We start from the raw sequence: 24,091 nt of genomic DNA, 5'->3' as shown, positions 1-24,091 counted from the left end.
TCCTAGTTGTAATCCTATGTCTGGATGCAGCTGCAAAATTTAAGGAACTCCAATTTAGAATTTAATTTAAACTATATGTAAAAAAAAAATCAGTCTCATCTATATATCTTTTTCTTTAGCAACAACTACAGAGAAGAAATGTATTCCTTTAACCTTTGAAGAGGTTACTTTCCCTTTCAACAGAGAGGGGGAAGCTTCAGATCAGAACTAATTGTTCTATGATTGATTAATACTTTCCCTCCTGTTGCTACATACAGCCTGATGACATGCATTGCACACACATCAGGAGGTAAGAAGTCAATCAATTAGGGAAACAATTAGTTCCAGTTTCTACAATTTATTTGAGCTTGTAGATGAAATTGCCTGAAAATATCAAGAACATTAAAGTTCAGTGATAAAAACTAAAGAAACAAATTTATATTCAAATTTTAGAGGCAGATGCTTAGTTGCCACTGCTCTTCCACAGATAGGCAACGCTAATGCAATCACAATTACATTTTGGCAGCAATTAATAGACTATCAAAAACAGTCAAGTTGTGTTCATGGTTTTGGAAGGCTGCTGATTTTAGCTTTGAGATGATGTGGCTGAAGTGTTCCTGAAAAGCTCAACATTATTAATTAATTTAGAAGATGCAATTCCATGAGTCCCCTTTTAATGGGTCTTAGGTTGGGAAATTCTTGGAATCAAACACTCCCTACATCTTCTTAATTTACCTGGGATCTATACTTAATTTATACTTGTACATAGAAAAATGCAATATGTAGGAATATTTGAAGATTTGTGAGATGGATGAAACTACAACCAAGAAAATATGGATCAAATTTGAAGTGAAAGACTTTGTGGATATCCTGAGGTCACATAGAATTCTAGATTTAGTTTATGCTACAATATCACAGTATAAAATTCAGGTAGGGATACAAACCAGGGTGGTCCAAAGGTAATGGCCTGGCTCTAGGTGAACTCAAAGTCATAGCCTATGCAGAATAATCTGGAAGTCGGAGCCTAACAAGACATTAAGGTCCCTGGGGCCAGGAAATGAGAAAGCTGAAAGAAAGGGAAAAAAATGGTCAAGAACATTTCATTTATAACAGTGAGGGGAAAAAAAACACAAAATGTTCAAGAACTTTAATACAAATTCTAATTCTTTTAAGCAAGATAGAAGGAGTTTTAAGCCTGGAGATTAGCCTCCACTTAATTAATGATCAAAGCTACTTCAGCCCAGAATGTAAATCCCCAATCAGTTTCACATTATCTACTAGTATGGCCAGATTTCAGTAAAGGAATAAATAAAATGCTAATGTTAATATGTGTGTCTGTATAATAATTAAAACCCAAACACATTCTGAGAATAATCATACTAGAGTTACTCAAACTTAATCCCTCAGAGAAAATTTATTTTTTTAAAAGGTAGCACTGTTATTTTGATGAATAAATAATTTCCAGCTTAAAAAAAAAGCTCTGAAAGATACAATTAAGGCAGCTTAGAAATAAAGAAGGAAAATAAAACATTATTACCCAGAGAAACAAGGTATTACTAACAGAGAAAATTAATTCTAAATATGAAATTCACTTCTAGACCAAAACAGAAAAAAAATTCATCTTGGCCCTGGCCAGTTGGCTCAGTGGTAGAGCATCAGCCAGGCATGTGGAAGTCCCAGGTTTGATTCCCCGTCAGGGCACACAGGAGAAGCGCCCATCTGCTTCTCTACCCTTCCCCCTCTCCTTCCCTCTCTCCTTTCTCTCTGTCTTTCTCTTCCTCTCCTGCAGCCAAGGCTCCATTGGAGCAAAGTTGGCCCAGGCACTGAGGATGACTCCATGGCCTCCACCTCAGGCGCTAGAATGGCTCTGGTTGCAACGAAGCAACGCCCCAGATGGGTGAGCATCGCCCCCTGGTGGGGATGCCAGGTGGATCTCAGTTGGGCACATGTGGGAGTCTGTCTCTCTGCCTCCCCACTTCTCACTTCAGAAAAATACAACAATAACAAAAAAAAATCATCTCATTTCATGCAAGTTTTCCCAAACTTTAATTAAAAATTTTATAGCCTGATCTGTGGTGGTGCAGTGAATAAAGTGTTGACCTGGGAACACTGAGGTCACCGGTTTGAAATCCTGGGCTTGCCTGGTCAAGGCATATATGAGAGTTGTTGCTTTCTGTTCCTCCCCCTTCTCTCTCTCCCTCTCTTTCTCTGTCTCCTCTCTTTAAAAAAACTGAATAACTAATGTTTAAAAAATAAAAAATATATCTTTTAAAAAATAAGTAAATAAAAATTTTGTAGAAATTTGTTACAAAATAGCATTTTGTAATTTAATTCTAGGAATAAACCATGAGGAAAAGCAAACTGATACTCTCATTCCTTGTCTGTGGTGTTTGAGTACTTATATCAACCTCTGTCCTCTAAGTAATTTTACTAACCTCTTTAGTTAATGAATGAGTAAGTGAGAACCCGGGGGAAATCCATCAGCTTTTTCAGGAACAATGGTATAACATTGCGAACTCAGAAGTGACCCACTGCTCTCAAAGTCATGCTGCCAGCTCGGCGTTGCTGTCTTGTTACTACTGTAATTTCTGTTTTATTGTTCCTCATAGTGTGAAATGTCCCACAGTACATCTCTGCAGTACTTGTGTTTCTAAATGCTGAAAGACATTGATTTGGCAGTAGCCAAATACCTGAATATAAATTCATTTTCTGCAGTACTCAGAAAACAAGTATTTTATTGATATAAATGGTTACACTAAAATTTATGTTGAAATAGCATGATTGCTCTCTGGACAGTATTAGAATTTCATGCCTAACTCGGTTTTTCACACGATTTACTGGGGGTGGGGCTTATGTAGTAGCATACTTATCTATGGTTGGAAGCCTCCGGGGAGCAGAGATGTAGATAAAAGCTTTGAGAAATAAGATGTGAGAAAGGTGACAGAACAATTGGGAGTGGGGGGTGCTATAGCTTTTCTCTCTTTCATTTCTATTCAAAAAGAAAAAAATTTTAAGAGCAGTCATTTCCTTTCAATCTAGTTGATACTAGCAGAAGACTTGGGCCTAACTTATACAGGTAACAAAGTCCGTGCCCAGACGTCATGAAGACAGGCCAAATTAAACACGGGGAAAGCTTGCATGGAATTTTAGAGCTACAAACCTTGTATAGTGACATGCTGAGACCTTGTATATTGACATTCTGATACTGATTCCAGATTTCCTTTTCAAAGAAAGTGTTTAAAAATCTCTGCCTGACCAGTGGTGGTACAGTGGGTAGACCCTGAACCTGGGATGCTGAGGTCCCAAGTTTGAAACCCCAAGGTCTCTGGCTTGAGGGCGGGCTCATCAGCTTGAGTGCAGGGTCGCTGGCTTGAGCACGGGATCCTAGACATGACCCCATGGTCACTGTATTGAGCCCAGAAACTGCTGGCTTGAGCCCAAGGTGACTGTGTTGAGCCAGGGGTCACTGGCTTGGCTGTAACCCTGTGGACAAGGCACAAATGAGAAAGCAATCAACGAACAACTAAAGTGACACAACTACAAGTTGATGCTTCTCATCTCTCTTCCTTCCTGTCTCTCTGTCTCTTCTCTCTCTCTCTCTCTCTCTCTCTCTCTTTCTCCAAAGACAAACAAAAAAAAATTATAAAGTATTTAACTAGCATAGCCAAGCGAAGAGTCTCAAGGGCAACAGAGACACGGGAGGTTGTTGTCTCAGCTCTTCCAATCCACTTCAATGCCACACCATTCTTACATCATCTGAAATGCTATTTCTCATTCAGAACCCTATTCAGTCTCTGATGATGGGCTTCTTCAAAGTGCCATCTTAATGAGCTGATTTCTAAGAGACTTTTCTTATAACAAACACCCTCTGCAAAATGCTGGCTGGATTTTTTCCTTGCTATAAATCATAGCATGATTTTGCAGCTCCATGTTCCCCTCTTTCCACACTAAATGCTCCACATCCATTCTCTCTGGACCAGCTGCTTTCTCTCTCTTCACTGTCAGCATTCGGGGATGAAAAGACTGAGTAGCAATGGGTGCCCAATGTTGCGTAGGCTTCAGATTCACTCAGAATTTGAAGCAGGCCTCCACTTTTACCATTGAAATGTCCTGTCACCTCTCCAAGTACCAATGCTCTCCAGAATTAAACTTAATCTGATCTAACATGCAAACCTTAGAAATGCATCCAGAACCTAATCACAACACCCAAGAAAAAAGAACCATGGGAAAATTTGCCTAAGTGTACCTAAATGTATATGTTTCACTCTGTCGTAACATAGAAATGCAATATTTATACAAATATTATGAATATATTATCTTCAGCTATCAAATTCCTACCATATTGTGGTGTGGATTGAGATGTTGTGCTGAGTGTTACAAATACAAATAGGAAGGGGTTTAGAGGCTGGTGGGCAAAGTAGATACATAAGCAGATAATTATGATACAATTCTAGAAGTTATATCATATGCAGTAAAAAATGCATAAAAGTCCTCCTCTTTTCCCTTTCCCAACATGAAGGAAAGGAGTCTGCTTACATATCAAAGAAAAGGGCATGACATGCTTTCTTCAGAGGTACGCAGTTAGGACTTCTGTGCCTGGTGGCCTATTAGCCACGAGAGAGAGTTTATATTTCCTTCCAAAAGCTATTTGAAAAAGTAGAAAAGATATGGAAAGAAAGGGGTGAAGCACCTAAAACTCCAGGCAACACAAAGGTACCTTAATAAACACAAAATTTGGAGCCACTGCCAAAGGATCAATAACATCTTATAATAATTGGTAAAGAAACCAGAATTGACAAAACCAAAATCCAGATATTCCTGGCAAAAATGTACTCCCAAGAGAGAAACTCTTTCCCCCAGCTGGACCTGGACAGTCTAACAAATTGATCAGGATTTTTGCCTGGAGAGTAATTGCCCTGAAGTAATTTTTTAATGGAGAACTACCTCCTCACAGCTGGGCAGCTGGCTCCAATTTACACAGAAGTACTAAGAGCCACTCTGAGAGTACTTTGTGTAATATGAGGAGAATACTGGAAAGCGTCTAGGACCAAAAGAGGAGCAAAACAGGGTACTCTGAATCCTAAAGGATTAGAGAGAGTGTAAAGATAGCTCCTTTGCCAGAACGAAAGTACAATCCACTGCCAGAGAAATGTCCTCTTTACCTTGATAATCGAGGTAATTCCTAGCCTACCTATTGCAACCTGACCAGGCATCTAGAAGGAGCATCTGCTCATCAACACACTCTAACGAGGCACACCAGGTCGACACTTTCATTCAAAGAAGAAGCTCATAGATAGGTAAAAGAGGTTTGTCCAATTTTGAGGAAATCCATATCGGTCACTAATATACCACTCACAAAAATTAGGGGCTATTTCAAAATGAATATGAAGCGAGAAAATATCCCCTAATCCTTGTATTTATCAACATAAGAGTCAAACATAGATGGTTTCAGAGCCCCTGCTCTTACCTAGTATGTGACTATTGTAAATATGTATTGGCCACATAACTTAGTAACAAACCTGCCCTCCAACCTGTGTTATATTTGCATTTACTAAAGAAGATTTTTTTTTGTAAGTCAAATACTGGTGAACCATTATATGTATAAACAATGAAAAGTTAAAAAGTCAAGGAAATGTATTTTGGGACCACAGCATTACTACATGGGTCAGCCAGTCACTCTGTGGAGTCATCCTTAGATCCGTCCCTGGCTGTCTCTGATTCTCAGAACTTGTTCTTTTCTGATGCCACAGGGCCTCTAGAAATGCATAGATTTGGGGCTGATGTTTGCACCACTGCACTGGAACCGCTAGTGCTAGAAAGGGTGATTCCCATGTGTGCACTATCTGGAAGTCAGGACTCCTGAATGGTTGACTGCATCTGACTGTCCTGCAAAGCCTTTCCAGAGCCCAAGAGTTTCAGAAACTCTAGTCTGTTTCACACAGAATCTTGAAAAATTCCTTTGGTGACAGCTGCCATTTTATTTAAGATTAGATAAATCTGAAAATATATTTAGATCCTATTCTATACAGAAAGATGAACCACCTCCATCAAGAAACAGAATTCTGCCTAACCAGGTGGTGGCACAGTGGATAGAGCATCGGACTGGGATGCAGAGGACCCAGGTTCAAGACCCCAAGGTCGCCAGCTTGAGCGTGGGCTTGTCTGGTTTGAGCAAAGCTCACCAGCTTGGACCCAAGGTCGCTGGCTTGAGCAAGGGGTCACTTGGTCTGCTGAAGGCCCACGGTCAAGGTACATATGAGAAAGCAATCAATGAACAACTAAGGTGTCGCAACAAAAAACTGATAATTGATGCTTCTCATCTCTCTCCATTCCTGTCTGTCTGTCCCTATCTATCCCTCTCTCTCTCTGACTCTCTGTCTCTGTAAAAATAATAATAATAATAATAATAATAATAATAATACAGATTCCATCTGACCAGGCAGTGACGCAGTGGGTAGAGTGTTGGATTTAATAAAAAAAAAAAAAAAATCAAATGCTTCTTTTTTTATCACTTCATATTCATTTTGAAATATCCCCTAATTTGTGTGAGCAGTATATTAGAAGGTAGGGCATTCAATTTGAATATAAGGTACAAAACTGGAATCTTACCTAACCTTTATGATCTTTTAAATTAGGGCACACCAATACAAAACTAATCTTCTTGTATTTCAAATCATATTTATCTAGCACCACAGGATACAGGGCAGTGATCTTCACCGTAACTCAAAGGATGTAGAGAAGAGACAGTGCTATTCTGAACAAGAGGAGATGTAATGTTTCTTATATTTACTAAGAGTTAAAAACTAGGGGTCAAAAGCATACACAGGTAAATGGTATTAGCAAGAAACCAAGTTGACATAGCAGACATAGCCTACAGAAAAGTCTATTTTTTTATTGTTGTTGTTACTGTGGAAATCTAATTATGAAGTATTTGCAAGTGATTAGCTTTTTGGCTGCAAACAACAGCAACAGCAAATGCAACACAAAATGGATTAAAACATAGGAAAAATGTATTATTTCCTTGCAAGTAGTTCCAAAGTGTGTTGTTCATAGCGTTGGTAAATACAGCAGCTTGATGTCATCATGAGAGTCATATAACTTTAAACTTTCAATTCTGTCATCCATAAAGGCTCAGCCTTCCGCCTCACCAGCTTCTCTCATGATCTTACCAAGACCACAAGCAATTCCAAGTAGCACACACAAACACCACTACCTGCAGAAGAGACATTCTTGCCTGTATATATACATACTTTTTCAGAGTTAGAAGAACTTCCCTGGAAGTTACCTGATAGGCTTCCTTTTATATCACAATAGGCCCAAACTAGATCATACGACCTTGCCTGAACCAACCACTGGCAAAAAGAGTAAGATTGCCATGACTGAGAAAATAGACTAATAAAATGTACCTATAAGTGGGGGGTGAAAGCAGTAGTTGCCTGAAGAAAAAAAAAATAGATATTATCTTAAATCAAAAGGAAGGAACAGCTACTTGGTAAGCAACATTGTTTTATTTATTACTTTGTAAATTTTGGATATTGTTCATTCACGTCTTGTCCTCAAATTAATTCATTAGCACACAATAGGAGATAGACTTCAAGAAGAATAAGCCAAATCACCACTTTTTATACTTTATAGCTGATATATTTTTAGACTTCAGGTCCAACTACATTCAAATATTTTAAATCTCAATGGTTTTCTACATGATATATAAAATATTATCTCAGAACAGCCTCTCATAATCATTTCTACTAGAACATATATCACATTAGATTTTAACTATTTTTATGTATCTTTATGCATACAAATGGTGAATAAACTACTTATCTGTAGTAGAGAGATAATAGTATTGCCTGACTCATGGGGTTTATTTTGTCAACATTAAATGATCTTTTTTGTTTGTTTTTTGCTAGAAAGAGAGAGGGATAGAGTCAGGAAGGGAGAAAGATGAGCAGCCTCAACTTGTAGTGGCATAACTTTAGTTGTTCATTGATTGCTTCTCATATGTGCCTGACTGGGAGGCTCCAACCAAGTCAGTCACCTCTTGCTCAAACCAGCAACCTTGGGCTTAAGCCAGTGACCATGGGCTTCAAGCCAGCGACCTTGGGGCTCAAGCCAGCAACCATGGGGTCTTGTCTATGATCCTGCACTCAAGCTGGTGAGCCTGCGCTCAAGCCAGATGAAGTGTGCTCAAATCGGCAAGCTCAGGGTTTTGAACCAGGACCTCCACGTTCCAGGTCAATGCTCTACCCACTGTGCCACCACCAATCAGGTTGTGAGCATTAAATGATCTTATATGTTTAAAGCTCTTATAAAAATGTCTGCCTAATTGTATGGGTTTATTAAATGTTAACTATTTTTAGTTATTAATATACTCTAACTGAACACTGCAGAATTTCCCATCATATATACCACATCTGAACCGTGTATAGATCGATTTAAAAGCTTTGCTTCTCTGTGTGACAAAGCAATGACAGTGTGAATACAGTTTGATAAAGAATGGTTTTGAATCGGAAGCTTAGATTTCCTCTCAAGTGCCTGCAGTTCAGAAACAGCAAGAGTTCAGAGCTGAGTATCTACAAAGCAATGGAGAATGAAAATATCAATGTATTTGTCTGTTACTTCTATAGAAAACATTCTAAGAGCCAACTGGCTTGATTCAGCAGCTGTATCTCTTTAGAACTGCCAAAAGTGTCTAGTTTCATCTTCCTACACAAAAGTTCAAGAGAAGTAACTTCAGTTAATACATACGCGATGAGCATTGTTATGAAAACTTGTTAAATGGATCCATGCAAGAGTTTCATTCCATCTCTAGGCTTTCGTGTCTACCTTTTGTATCAAAAAATAGTAATAATAAAAAGGGAAGAAGAAGAGGAGAGACTGACCCTTACAGTACCATTTCTAAAACACTGCAATACACTTGAAATTTTTATAATAAATTTGAAAAGGTTATTTTTATATTTTTTCTTGACCATGTCCCTTCTGTTCTTACTAAAATCTTGGGAGGTCCTTTAAAACCATAAAAGTTCTTCACTGAGTGGTGCTTTTTTTAAAACTGACAATTTTTGAAGCTGCAATGGTAAAATATTTCATTAAACAAATAAGTGGGTGCACAATAAATAAATTAGAAAAACAATTGCAAATTCATTGTTAAATGCTTTTAGAAACAACCTTTGTACCATAGTTTTCAAGACTTGTTTCCCTATTGTAGGTGGGAATTTTTCAATTTTGTATAATACTTTTTGATTTTTGGTATCATTATTAGAGTAAATAATCACTTGGGTTTTGGCTTAGATATGGTGCATTTGCTACCATTCTTTTACTCTGTATATTATAGGTATGAGGGGAAAAATAAGGTACGAAAATATTTTTATTTGGCTCATAGATTTATTGTTATTTTAGTTATTTCTTCTGAAATTTATATTGACTACAATTGCTAAATTTAATAGTGATTGATCTTCTGGGAATGAAAAAGTGTTTAAAATTTTATAACATTTATTCCTTTATAGCACATTATTTGTCAACAGTGCTCCTGTTTTCTCTTTGTTCTTTAGAAACTCTGTGTTTCATGTACTCAAAAAAAATTATACATAAAATACACCATTATTTTATATATCATTATGTCAAAAGCTATTTAATGTCACTTGAATTTTTATTTTGCATTTACTGAAAGATCATTCAAAGTTAAACAGATTTTATTTTTTTTATCACTCTTATACACAATGAGGGAAATTAAAGCAAAGTAAATTGGTTAGTTAATTATTTAGATTCCTAAATCTGTTCTCAGCTCAGGATTGGTGATGCCTATCTTTTTTTTTACACACCATTCATTTTCCTTTGTGCCATCCTGTTGGATAAATCATTTCTTTAAATATTCGTCCACTATTGCCTCCGAAATCTTTCAAACTAGTTGACTCTCATTCTGCTAGTTTTGATGGTAGAAGTTGACAGTGGAAAGCTTCAGACCACAACCAGGAGCATCAATAAAAATAGCAAGCAGGGAAAGTGTGCACAATGAAAGTGGTAGAAAATGATAGTAAGATGTCACAGAGTATAAGGAAAATCCAAATCTCAGACATATAAAAATATGGGAAACTAAAATTGTGAAAGAAAAAGGGGGGAGGATGGAATTGAATGTTTTAGTCACTCAACTGCCAGTTAGTCTCCATGGCATTTTTCTAAGCCTATGCAGAGGAGCCCCATGTCGCTCTAGAACATTGGTTCTATCACTCTTCCATGCATGGCTAGTTATGAGTGCAGAGCAGGTCTAGTAACAAACTCACTACCACTGGCTAGTAACGCAAATATTCTAGAAACGATGAAACCTAATGAACCTACGCAGGTTTAACTTCTCATTATGCTTTCTTGAGAATAATGTACAGATATTCAGATTATTATCAATATTAGTATTTTCAGAATACTGCACCTCAGAGCTGAAAACCAGGTCAAACAAAACAGAACAATCAGAGCAATGGCATTGCACAGGGGTCACTGATGTGAGCCCTGAGATTAGCTGTGTTGGGAATCTTGTCTCCATCTTTGACTCTTTGATGATGAGCATGTTTCCTCTCTATGCATCAGTTTCTTCAGAGTATGCCACAGCGTAAATTCCCAAGGAAGAGAATCTAATTGGCCTCATTCACCTCTCCATGCCACACAGTGTCACTGGACTTCGGCCAGCATCTAAGTGAGCTAGCTGTCATTGAATCAGGTGTTCATCCCTCCTTAAGTCCATATGATTATGGCTGTAGGAGGTGCTCATGCAATCCACAGAGACTTTCTCATCATTAGAGCCTGTGAACAAGATAATTTCATTGAAAAGAAGCTATGGCTGGGTAAGCAATGGGATTCACATCTCAAGTGTGTCTTTCACCCACCATCTGCAGGGTCCAGAGTCAGATCTTTTTTCCCTCAGATGTGTTAAAAAAAAAAAAAAAGATATTAAGACTTTGAACAAGTGGGGCCACCTTGGAAATAAACCTTGGAAACAGTGATACTTTCTGGCATAAGACATTATTCTTTTATTTTTTTTAACAATAAAAATTAGAGCAGGATGGGAACATAACTAAACTCTGCTTAGCAGCAGTGTCCTTCTACCTCTAAGGAGATGAATCTTGAAAAATTGATTTTGATTGTCTTGAGGAGACAGGGATGGAAGGGGATGAACACTGGAGAATTCTTAGAGATAGGAAATAATTCACATAAAAAATATGAAAACTGAAAGTCAAAGTTTTTCTACCTCTAGAAAGAGTAGCTTGCCATTTTAAAAATTTGGCCTCTGGTTTTTCTTTTTGTTTTTTTTAATTTTTTTTTTTTACTTATTTATTCATTTTAGAGAGGAGAGGGAGAGACAGAAGGAGAGAGAGAGAGGAGAGACAGAAAGAGAGAAGGGGGGAGGAGCTGGAAGCATCAACTCCCATATGTGCCTTGACCAGGCAAGCCCAGGGTTTCGAACCGGCGACCTCAGCATTTCCAGGTTGACGCTTCATCCACTGCGCCACCACAGGTCAGGCTGGCCTCTGGTTTTTAATAAAAATGTTTGCCTTTGAAGCTATTCTGTTTTGAACACCTCACATCTGTACTTCTCTCTGCTTATTCCCTTCAGACTCAAATTTCCCATTTGCTTGCCCTGTTTGCTACTTTGTATTAATGCTTTTCATCTGCTTCCTAGACATCAGTGTTGTGTCCCCAATTGTCTAGCTATGTCAAGAAGATACCTGCGACTTGTAATCTACCACTAGTCTTATCAACAGATGCCATCCAGGGGCATATCTGAGTTTCTGTAATGGCAGGAAGAGGCAGCCATGAGAAACTCACGGGCCATCTCGATGACATGAATTGGTATCTAATTCTCTTTCTCTCTGACTCCACACAAAACACAGGCTCAGTGAACACAGATAACATGCGTCACGTACCCAGCACATGATAAATGAGAGCTAACAAGAAATGAGTATTGTCTTCCCTTTTGGAAGAAATTTTTAAAATTATAAAGCAAGAAGAGAGAGAGTGAGAGAGAAAAACAGGAGGATTTTGATCAGAGTGAAAGATGAAGAGGGAAGAAGATAGGAGAAGGAAATCCGACATGACTGTAGGAGACTAGCAAAGAGACAGGTTAAAACAGAGAGAAAACACACATCACACCTTCAAAGAGCCAGAAACTGGAGACTGTGGTGATGGTTTCATGTGTACACTTATCTACAAGCTCATCAACTGTGTACATTAAATATAGATGGCTTTTGGTATGTCAATCATAACTACATACATACATATGTAAATAAGGAGTTCTTAGAAATATTGGACACAGCTGAAGAGTGTCCAATATTTCCTTTCTCATCACAGTCTTCCTAAGGTACCCTCAGCATAATAATCTATACACCTCTTCAATATTGATAGTGAGGTATTTGTAGGATTAAGGAGGAATGTTGATTCTTAAAGTAAATCTAAGCAGGCACATTTGCATTTAATTTGCACAAGCATTGATGAGAGATACTGAGTGAGAATCATACTCTAAGGAAAATTCTCCCTGCACTTCTTAGGAGACTTTGTGACCAAATAAATGGGTAAAATCTAGAGGTACCTGGATCTATTTAAAGAAGAAAAGGAAATCCAGGAGGATGTACATTTTGTGGTTTGTTTGTTTGTTTGTTTACTTGTTTTATTCAGTTAGAAGAGAGGAGGCAGAGACAGACTCCCACATGCTCCATGTCTGGGATCCACCTGGCAAGCCCACTAGAGGGCAATGCTCTGCTCATCTGAGGCATTGCTCCATTGCTCAGCAACCAAGCTCTTCTTAGCACCTGAGGTGAAGGCCATGGAGCCATCCTCAGCACCTGGTGCCAACTCACTCCAATCAAGCCATGGCTGCAGGAGAGGAAGAGAAAGGGAGAGAGAGAGAGAGAAGTGAAAGGAGGAGGGGTGGAGAAGTAGATGGTTGCTTCTCCTTTGTGCCCTGACTGGGAATCAGACCTGGGACATTCATATACCAGGCCTATGCTCTACCACTGAGCCAACCGGCCAGGGCCACATTTTATGGTTTTAGGAAGATAAGATGCCTGTTTTGCTTGCAGTTGCTCTAAGGTCTGAAAAACCACTGTTCTTCTCTCACCATTCTATTGGCTCTATCTCCAGAAATCAGTTCTCTTCCACTGTCATGGGACCACATGATCTCTGTATGTATTCCTCTTACTGCTTTCAAGAAACAGAATCTAAGCTGAGGAGAAGATAAACCTCAAGCCTAACATTCAAACATCCACAAACTTGTAGAAGATTTTGATAATGCTGCCATGCTTTACTTACTGCTTAAGGAGCCTTTGGTTTGGAAAGAATTTGAATGAAATTTCTAATGTGTTTTTTTCCCAAAAAAGTCTTTCAGAGTAATGGGTGCCATGCATCAGATTTCCTAGGAAGCTCCTCAGAGTCAGAGGTCGCTTATGGGGATGCTTTCCATGTGAGGGGGTGGAGGAACTAGGTCTGGGCAAAGACAGTTGGTTAAACTGAGGTGCAATTAGCGCAGGATTAAGCTGATTCAACAAGGCCCTTCAGAAATGAAACAAATTCACTGAATATGGAATGTCCTTGGAAAAGTGGGTTTAACCTTGAGCAAGGCAGTGCCCTTTGACCAAGAGAAAATCTTTTTTTTTTTTTTTTTGTATTTTTCTGAAGCTGGAAACAGGGAGAGACAGTCAGACAGACTCCCGCATGCGCCCGACTGGGATCCACCCGGCACGCCCACCAGGGGCAAAGCTCTGCCCACCAGGGGGCGATGCTCTGCCCCTCCGGGGCGTCGCTCTGCTGCAACCAGAGCCACTCTAGCGCCTGGGGCAGAGGCCAAGGAGCCATCCCCAGCGCCCGGGCCATCTTTGCTCCAATGGAGCCTTGGCTGCGGGAAGGGAAGAGAGAGACAGAGAGGAAGGAGGAGGGGGTGGAGAAGCAAATGGGCGCTTCTCCTATGTGCCCTGGCCGGGAATCAAACCCGGGTCCCCCACACGCCAGGCTGACGCTCTACTGCTGAGCCAACCAGCCAGGGCCGAGAAAATCATTTTTTTAAAGATTTTATTTATTTATTTTAGAGAAGAGAGAGAGAGAAGGAGGGAGGAGCGGGAAGCATCAATTCCCATGAGTGCCTTGATCAGGCAAGCCCAGGGTTTTGAACCTGTGACCTCAGCATTCCAGGTCGGTGCTTTATCCACTGTACCACCACAGGTCAGGCAAAATTTTTAGGAGAGATTCCTCAGCTATGAGATGTCACTACTCCCTAAATCTAAGAGCCTCACTCCCAACAGGAAGGGATGCATATGGCATTGTATGGTTTTCATCTACACCTGCAGAAGATACAGGGAAATTCTGAAGGAGTAAAATCACCACATTCTGCCTTCCACCTCAAAAATACATTCTAACACATGCTGTGATCTCTCCCAGCCTCTATAACCATTACTCTAAGCGTTAACTTATACTTATTTTATTTTTAGTAATATTTTTTCAATATCTTTTGAACTTCTGTTTGCTCTTTATTTTGCATGCTATTATTATAAAATACAATATTTCAATAGAGATGGAAATAATGCTTTCTCTGGAAATCATTATGATTATGCAGAGTGGTAGGCTATCTCACTATATAATCCGGGAAATCTTTATCAATTTGTAGACCTCACGATGCACATAATTAAAGTCCTACTTAGTAGAATAAATATAAGGGACTAAAGGAAGTTGTCATGGCAACCAAAATATCCCGACTGTCTTCCTTTACACCACAGAAGTACTAACCTTTAAAATGCCTTAATAGTTTTTCTCTATTTTATTTTAATCACTGGCTATTTTGCATACTATGTTTGCCATATATGGAGCTAAATCATTCTTTTTTGTAATTTAGCTTTTTACATTATATAGATTTTTAATTTTTATTGAATTTATTGGGTTGACACTGGTTAATAAAATTATATAGATTTCAGGTATACAGTTTTAGAATACATCATCTGTTATTGTATTGTGTGTTCACTATCCCAAGTCAATTATATTATATTGTTTCTACGCCAAAGGTTAATTCTTTATTGCAGATTCCTAGACAAAGAATGAGCGTCTATACAGCTTTTGGTTTGTTCTGTTGCTTTTGCCTCTATTAAGTATTCTTCTAACCTACTGTCTTTCCCAATCACCCAGTTTTATGTACCCTCACCTGCATATCTATATTTAGCCATATCTACAAATTAATATATATTATCTTATTATTATTTGAACTTCCATTTCTTTGACTATTTGGAAATTAAATGCTTTTTTTGGTCAGGAAGGATTTGTGTTTCTTTCTTTGAGCATTGCTTGCTCATGTTTTTGTCCTGAACTTTCTTCTAAAAGGAAATTATTTTTCTACTCAATAATAATTCTCTTGGCATATTCCAGGATGCTAAATTCCACTTTAACTAAATGACTATGCCTCTAAAATTAAGCAAGCTGTTACCTACTAGTAAGATGATTTGTGTTTTTCATTTACTGGTAAACCAATTCAAAGAGAATCATAAATAACTTCACAGCACTGATTCAATTGTTTAATAATGCTTAAATGTTGTTTCTAGTGTAGACTAGTGGAAAGAACCTTGAATCAGGCTAGTTCTATATAGGGCACATACTTAACCTCTTCATATCCATCTTCTTTTGTAAAATAAGGCTGAGTTACCTTTCAGGGTTGTAATGAGAATTGAGGATATTCTAGTTACATATTGGTGCTAGCATTTTGGTACATAGTAGGTTCCTAATAAATGGCATCTTTAGTTTTTATTAGCCCCCTTTAATGTTATTATATCTTAACATGTCCCTTACTAGAATGGCTTTCCAAACTGAAGGTCTCAATTAGTGGATTAGGAAATTTATTAACACAATTTTCAGGCACAACTAAAATTTTTTAGTAAAAAGAACAGAATTGAATATATCAGAATATTTCACACATTATAAGAGCAAGTTTTTTTATGTGAAACTTTTATTCAATGTATAACTACATTAGAGGGAATGGATAAACTGGAGCACAGTATAAAATGTACTTCTTACTATGGATTGTCGTAAAAAATTCTTTCAAAAAACACAATTTTATTAGATACCAATCACAACGTATACAAGTCCCTTATACGTTAGTGGTTAAGACACCTAGATTTTTTTTTTTTTTTTTTTGTATTTTTCTGAAGCTGGAAATGGAGAGAGACAGTCAGGCAGACTCCTGCATGCGCCCAACCGGGATCCACCCGGCATGCCCACCAGGGGCAACGCTCTGCCCACCAGGGGAAGACACCTAGATTTAAATCCCAGATCCATCAAGCACTATAATACTCTTCTGAACTAATCACATGATCTCTGTATGCCTTCACCCGTAAAATGGATAACAATTATACTTTTCTTATGGGAGTGGCATGAAAAATATATAATTTCTTATATCTAAAATACTTAGTAGGTACTCAATAACTGTTAGCTGGTATTTTATCAAGACTTGAGTAAAACAGAAATTTTTTCTGACTTAAGTGTGTAATGCCACATGCACGAAAGTGCATAAGAGAATATAAAGTTGGCCCTGGCCGGTTTGCTAAGTGGTAGAGCGTTGGCCTGGTGTGCGGGAGTCCCGAGTTCGATTCCAGGCCAGGGCACACAGGAGAAGCGCCCATCTGCTTCTCTACTTCTACCCCTCTCCTTCCTCTCTGTCTCTCTCTTCCCCTCCCGCAGCCAAGGCTCCATTGGAGCAAAGTTTGCCCGGGTGCTGAGGGTGGCTTTGTGGCCTCTGCCTCAGGTGCTAGAATGGCTCTGATTGCGGCAGAGCGATGCCCCAAGATGGGCAGAGCATTGCCCCCTGGTGGGCGTGCCGGGTGGATCCCGGTCAGGCGCATGCGGGAGTCTGGCTGACTGCCTCCCTGTTTCCAACGTCGGAAAAATAATAAATAAATAAATAAATAAATAAATAAATAAATAAATAAGAATATAAAGTCATCACATTAGTTAGGACTAAATAATTAGCAAGTTCTTTTCACCTACAAAACGATGCTTCTTGAGTATATCCACAAATAGAAATTTTCAAGAGCCATGCAACTCATCTTAGTTTTGCTACTAAAAAACAATATTTCTCTCAAAATATGAAGAAAAAAATTAAATATTAAGCAATCAGTTAGTCCGTCTTTGTCAGTATGTTAGATTCTTAGTTGCCCATTATGTTTGTGTATTTTATAAAAGACGTTTTGAAAAATTTCACAGTGGGATATATTAAGTAAAAATAACATATCTATATTTCTTTTCATCTTCTTGATTTAAAAAAAATGATAGGGATAATAATATCAGCTAGTAAGAACTGAAAGTTTATAACTTGAATCTTTTCTGATGAAACATCTTTCAAGCATATATTATATCTAAAAAGATTGCTTTTCGAAGTTATAGAAACATTCTTCTCTTAAGAAAATACTGAGTAAACTTCAAGTGTTATTTACAAAATGTTGACTCTATTTAACAACTTATTTTTTGTACAGTCTTTTAGATCATTCTACTTATATGTAGAATATTTGACATTTCATAATAGATTGGTATAATATGAAAATATTTAACAATAGGGCGGCAAAGAACCCAAATCTATACATGCACAAAAATGTAAACAATTGAGTAGCCACTTGGAGGTGCAAATGAACATCAGTCTGGATGACTAGCAACAATAGCCCACTTCTAGAACATGACAAACATTGAGCTGAGACACAGACAGTATGCCTTTAATTTAATGATGGCACTGCTGTCGTTAGCTATTTGTATCTAACAAATCTAACACATCTTTTCCTTTAAATCCCACTGTAAACCATAATTCCTCAGATATCCTCAACTATCCTATGGAGTTAAGTAATAATGCCAATCATATCAGATGATTCTCACGATCGAGGAATAATTTAGATTTTTTAATATATACATTTTAATATTCCATACATGTGTATTAATTTGTGTCTGTTATTTTAGTCTTGCTGACTCACATGAAACATGAAAGTTAAGGTATCATCAATATCAATAGCTTTATATAAGTTATGCCAACCGTAAAAACAGTACTCCACATTTTTGCAGGAAGACAAGAGCCTAAGCTAAACAAAACCAGAAAAACCTTTTGGAAAGTGACCTTGAGCTGGAAAAAAAATAAAATTTTCTGACAGTCTGGAAAATTCTGGGCTGCCAAATGCTATTACGGAGGAAATGGGGGAGTAATCAATTGATTGATTGATTAATTGATCAAAGGATAAAACAAACTTACATGTTAGACATTGTACTAAGTATTTTGCATAAATGATCACATTTCATACTCATTAAAACCTTATGTATTTGGCATGATTATTCTCATTTACAAATGAAGAAACTAAAGAACAAGATCTGAACCCATACCCTTTAGGATTATATTAGTAGCTATTCTTGGAAAATCAAAAGCTTAAAAGAGATAACTAACCTACTATAAAATAAGCATTGATTATCTATGTATCTGTATTAACCTTAGCTATCATCTCCTTGCAGGAGATCCAAACTCTCTGGATTTGTGTAAGACTTTAATAATAACCCCATACACCTGACCAGGTGGTGGCACAATGGATAGATTATCAGACTGGGACACTGAGGGCCCAGGTTCAAAACCCCAAGGTCTCTGGTTTGAGCACAGGCTCACCAGCTTGAGCGAGGGGTCACTGGCTTGTGCCCAAAGGTTGCTGGCTTGAGTAAGGGGTCACTCGCTCTGCTGTAGCCCCCCAGACAAGGCACATATGAGAAAGCAATCACTGAACAACTAAGGAGCTGCAATGAAGAATTGATGCTTCTCATCTCTCTCCCTTCCTGTCTGTCTGTTCCTGTCTGTCCCTCTCTCTCACTCTCTCTTTCTGTCAATAAAATAAAATAACCCCATACATTTGAGATGGCTTTTCTTTTGGGTATCCTTCCACCAGATACCTAACTATGCATAATTAATTCACAAAAGCTTTTTGAATTCTATAAAATTCCATTATCCGTTCACTGATTATCTCTATTATTTTATAAATCAAGAAAGAGCTTTATAGTTTCACAAACCTTCCTGCTGAGACAGTGTAGTTATTCATGCCCAGGCCTGTTTGTATTTGTCTATTTCAGCCCAAAGTTATGTCTCCTCTCTCACTAGCACAGCCTGAAATTTTAAGTCACACAGTAAAATTATTAAAGTCCAGAATATGTTGAAATTGGAAAATATGACTTTAATTCAACCCCTTTAGAATACCTTCCTTATATTGAGGAATATAAATATATATATTTATATCATTATATATATTTCTATTAATGTATACTAAGACAAAACTAGGCAGGGAAGGTTTCATGTCTTCAAATTTCAAAAGGCAGATTAGTTGAGGTCAAATGCCTTTTTAAAATACACTTAGCTAGTGAAGAGGGCTAGAACTGATGTCTTCTGTACTCAAGGCTAAGATTTTTTTCATTGACTATCTTAGGAATTAATTTGTTTAGCATTTTGGAGATAAACATGTAAAATAATGTAATGAATTAATAATTTAATAATATATTCAAACTAAATAAACTGAAGTAATTAAACAAGTTATGTTTCATCATCAGTGCCTTGATATATAGAGTCAATCATGACACATGTACAGTGGCTTCAGAAATTAACCCAGCAAGACAAGTAAATTATTAAACAGAGTATTGTTTATAGTAAATGTCAAAAAAATAACTGGGAGGAAAATACACTATCACTAGACGATATTCAAGCAGTAATTTCTGTATAACATTCGTGATATCTTCAAGTAGCAAGGTTATAATACTATTCCTTATAACCACTTTAAGATTCATTAACATTTTGAATGTATGCTATCACTTATCAACATTTGCAATGTAAATATTTGATCTCTCTTTTCCTTTAAGAAAATATGAAATGTTTTGAGTGTGGAGCATGTTATGTTGTCAGCAATTGTTTTGTATTCCTTTCCATGAAAAGTGGGTTTACAAACTCAAATCTACACAGTAAATAATAGTCTATATAAATAACTAATAGATTGAGAATTTACATAGTATTGTTGGGAAAGAGCACTTTCAGTAACTATGTCTAGTCTTACCTTCTGGGGGCGAATTCCCACTGTGGTTCCATAAATATTTCATGAAGCAACACAAAGTCATATGCTAATGATAGGCCATTTACCCAGTGAGCAGGTGCACCCTCTGATGTTTTTTCAACTCTGGTCTACCTTTGATGTGGGATCAGTTAAGCCATTTTGAATTATTCTTTTTTGCTTCCCTCCCACCACAGTTTCACCTGAACCGAAAATGGTGAGCGAGAGTCATCATGAGGCCCTGGCGGCCCCACCTGTCACCACTGTTGCGACTGTTATACCAAATAATGCCACCGAGCCAGCCAGCCCTGGAGAAGGAAAGGAAGATGCCTTTTCGAAACTGAAGGAGAAGTTCATGAATGAGTTACATAAAATTCCACGTGAGTACTCCATATTATTACTTCAGTTAAAACAAATGGTTGAAAATCACCTTACTTGTCGGATAGAAAGCAGAACTCCTTGTAACATATTAAAAACATACATTTGATTTTTTTTTATTATTGGAATAGGAGTTCTCCTAAAAGTCTGTATCTTGTGTTTAATGGGAGTTCTTTTTTACCTTCTTTATCCTCTGTTTCTCTTAAGAATATTAATGTTTATGAGTTGTACTACATTTTAGATTTGCATTTATAAAATTATTCCATTGTAAAGATTATTTCTAAGCAATAGCTTAAATACACTATCACAATTGTATGTTTGATATTATTTTATTCACTTGTTAGTAGTTCAAAAGCTTTTGCACAGTTTTTAAACTTTTCATTAGGAAATAATTTTTACCCATTTATTTGTATGAATATAACACTAAGTCCAGTCAGTGGTGTTTAATTTAAATTTTAAACTACAGGTTTATTTTTTTCTTCAGATCTGAACACTATGAACTAAATACTTTTCTAGGTGTTAGGAAAACATGTTTTGGCCCTCACAAAGCTTATATTTTAGTAGAGAAAAGAATAATACAACAAGCTGATTTGTAAAGAAACCTGGGAGATTTAGGAAAGACAGTCATAACCTAGGAAATACAGACAGGGCTCTTAGGCAAGAATCTGCCTGGAAGAGCCAAGAGCTCTGTGTGCCTTAGGTCCAATGAGCCAGCGGGGGAGGGGCAGATGAAGCTGGACTGTAGCAGAGGCTGTATCATATGGGGCCTTCCGTAGTGTTCTAAGGAACCTGAATTTTACGCTGAGTGAAATAAAATGATTTTTGATGATTTTGAGCAGAGGTGTCCCAGGATCTGACTTAGGTTTTTCTTTAAAATCACTCTTGCTATTTTGTCAAAAAATGTGCTTAGAGGGTCAAGGCCAGAAGGTAAAGCAGGCTATAGCAATAAACCAAATGAGAGATTTGTAGAGAATTATTCTATAAGGACATTGAGCAACTGAATGAAAAAAATACAAAGAATCAACTTCTTATCCCTTAATTAACAATTTGTTGACCTGTCTGTCCTCTTTTAACAAATTCAAGTTCATCTGAGAGACACTCTTAGCACAGTTGTCAGTAGTTATCATGTTTAGTAAATAGACCCATAACCCGGTATAGATGGAGATGGAGACAGTCCCATAGTCAGAGCCCTACACTGGGAACTGCAGGCTCCCAGTTCTCTTCCTTTCTCTGCTGCTGAGCTCATGGGCTGATCCAGATACTTTCAATAAAACTCAGAGCTCATACTATAGTATATAGCAGAAACCAAATACATATATCACAGAAGCAAAGTCTCACTTGAATATTTTGAGATGTTTGCTTTAAAAAATGTGTCATAGGGTAGCAGAGAAAGCAATGAACAACCAGATCAAATACATATTCTGTCTTGTCTTCAGTACCATCTCGTTCTTTGGAGGAGTAAACAATATGAGAGGTATGGCAATGTTGATAACTACCACGGATTGAATGTCCCCCATGTACCCACATAAATCATTCTCTCAACCCCTTTAGGCCTTTGCCCAAACTAGAACTTCTCCAACCATGCCATTTAAAATTATGACCCATCGATTTCGCCCTGTCTTAGCCAGCATTCCCTGCCCTTTTCTGGCTTTTTATTTCTCACCATATTTCTTAGTACCATATGTAATGCTATGTATTTTATTTTTTGTTTTAAAATCATTTTGGTCCTCTCCAAAATAATGTAAGCTCTATGAAGGCAAAAAGATGGGTCTGCCTTCTGCATAGTTATATCCTTAGTGGTACTTGTTATATAGGAGGTATTCCGTATCTGTTGTTGAATAAATGAATAAATTTCCATTTAGCTTATATCCTGAAATACCCCTCTTAGTCTGTGAGGCCTTAAGATGCTGAAAAATTAAAGCATATTAAATCTTTAAAATTTATAATACTAAGAAAAACATCATTTCGATTGTCATTTTTTCCTTAACTATAGTGACAATCATTTTTAGCCTTTCCCACTCAGAGCCAGGTATTTATGTTTTCTTCCTTGTAAGAAAGTAATTAGCTGGAAAAATTATTATCTATGAAACTCTCCCTTCTTTCTTTTCTTTCCCTTGCCTGACTTTATTTCATTCCTCCCCAAGTCATTGTCCCATTCTTGTGTCCCTTCTGTGAGCACTGGAAATGAGACCACGGTAATCAGTCTTCTCCTCTAGGGAGATTTGCTTTTGTCAGCAACCTAAAATAACAGTCAGAGGATCTGGGTAACACCTTATAGAGATATTATATTGCTAGCTTAGGCTTTAATTTAATAGGAAAAAGCAAACGAAACACCTAAACTTTTTAAGGGGAAAGGTAAATAAGTGTTAATAAAACTGTATCCAAGGTACAGCCATGCATTTGCATTAAAAATATGGAACTGCATATTTCACACTTTCATTTTAATCGACTTCAATTTTACTGCCGGTGTAACTAAAGTTTCTAATGGGATTTATATACAGAGAACAACACTAAACATAAATATATCCCTAAAATCAAATTCCTTTAGGAGCATATGTTATATAAAGGTGGACACTTTTGACTTGGCATAATATAGCGCTGCGCTAATGACAGGTAACAAATTAGAATATTAATCGATTTCAGTCTGTGAACTAAATCTTAGTTATCTGGCAGATGTGCTTTTTTGCAAAATTGATAGCAAACAGCTTTAGTCTGTCACTTGAAATTCCCACTTGTGAGAAGAGCGGTGTCACAATGGCAAGGAGTGTGTAGTCATTAGTTGGGTAATCTGCACAGTCCAGCATGGAACACATTCAAACCAAACTGCCTGATGATATTATCCATAACACCATGGGGCTTAAAATAAAGAAAAGGAAAAGGAAATGGTAAATGCTGAGCATTTTTATCTTTCAATTCATTCTGCACACTGTTATCTAAATGAAGCAGACAAGGTTTCTCAGAATGTTCCTTTATTTTGCAACTTTGATTTTAATATGAGTAGGGTCATGGTTGATTTGTAAAGCATGAACTCATGTCATCCAAATAGCTGTGATTAGGTTTTGATATTCATGAGCTTCTTGAAGTTGAATGCACCCTTTCCTTAAACACAGCAGAACACCAGGTAGCCAGAACTGACTCTTAGTCCAAAAAAAAGCATGTGGACTAGAGGTAATTACATAATTTATGCAAAAATACTATTGAACAGACAGTTTCACATAGGGATTAAAACCACAAATTCTAGTCATAGACTGCATGGGTTCAAATCTTAACTTCACCACGCACAAGCTCTGTGACCTCAGGAATGTTACTTAATCTTTCTGTGTATCAGTTTATTCCTGTATAAAATGGGGACAAATATATCTTCATCATAGGCTTCTTGTGTAGAGACATCAATGCATATAAAGTGCTTAGCAGAGTGTCTGGCACAGAGAAAGCATTTTATAAATGTTAGCTATTATTAAACTTAAGCTGTCATTTTTAACAAGTCTATTTCTATTGTATAAAAGCCCTCTATACAGGTCAGACAGACACCCAAACTAAGAAAATCTCAGAAATTTTTATGCCAAATACACATGCATTGCATTCTTTAAACCCATAACCCATTCCAACAATGCTTGTTTTAGGAAAGACTAAAGACAAATTCCCTCTCCATGTTTTCCTATTCCCATCAT

The 24,091-nt window shown here is 37.4% G+C and overlaps 1 protein-coding gene across 2 annotated transcripts in view; it reads left to right on the top strand.

Moving 5' to 3' along the window:
* Positions 1–24,091, top strand: part of SYT1 (synaptotagmin 1) — a 586,497-nt gene that overhangs the window by 350,109 nt on the left and 212,297 nt on the right. For both annotated transcript variants that reach the window (XM_066257602.1, XM_066257600.1), the window contains exon 4: positions 20,240–20,422. In XM_066257602.1, coding sequence (XP_066113699.1) covers positions 20,257–20,422 — 166 coding nt within the window. In that variant the 5' untranslated portion in view covers positions 20,240–20,256. The remainder of the gene's footprint in view (positions 1–20,239; positions 20,423–24,091) is intronic.

The sequence above is a fragment of the Saccopteryx bilineata genome, chromosome 2, assembly GCF_036850765.1.
Source record: "Saccopteryx bilineata isolate mSacBil1 chromosome 2, mSacBil1_pri_phased_curated, whole genome shotgun sequence".
In the NCBI taxonomy this organism is placed as follows: Eukaryota; Metazoa; Chordata; class Mammalia; order Chiroptera; family Emballonuridae; genus Saccopteryx; species Saccopteryx bilineata.
This window is presented reverse-complemented; position numbering and strand designations above follow the sequence as displayed.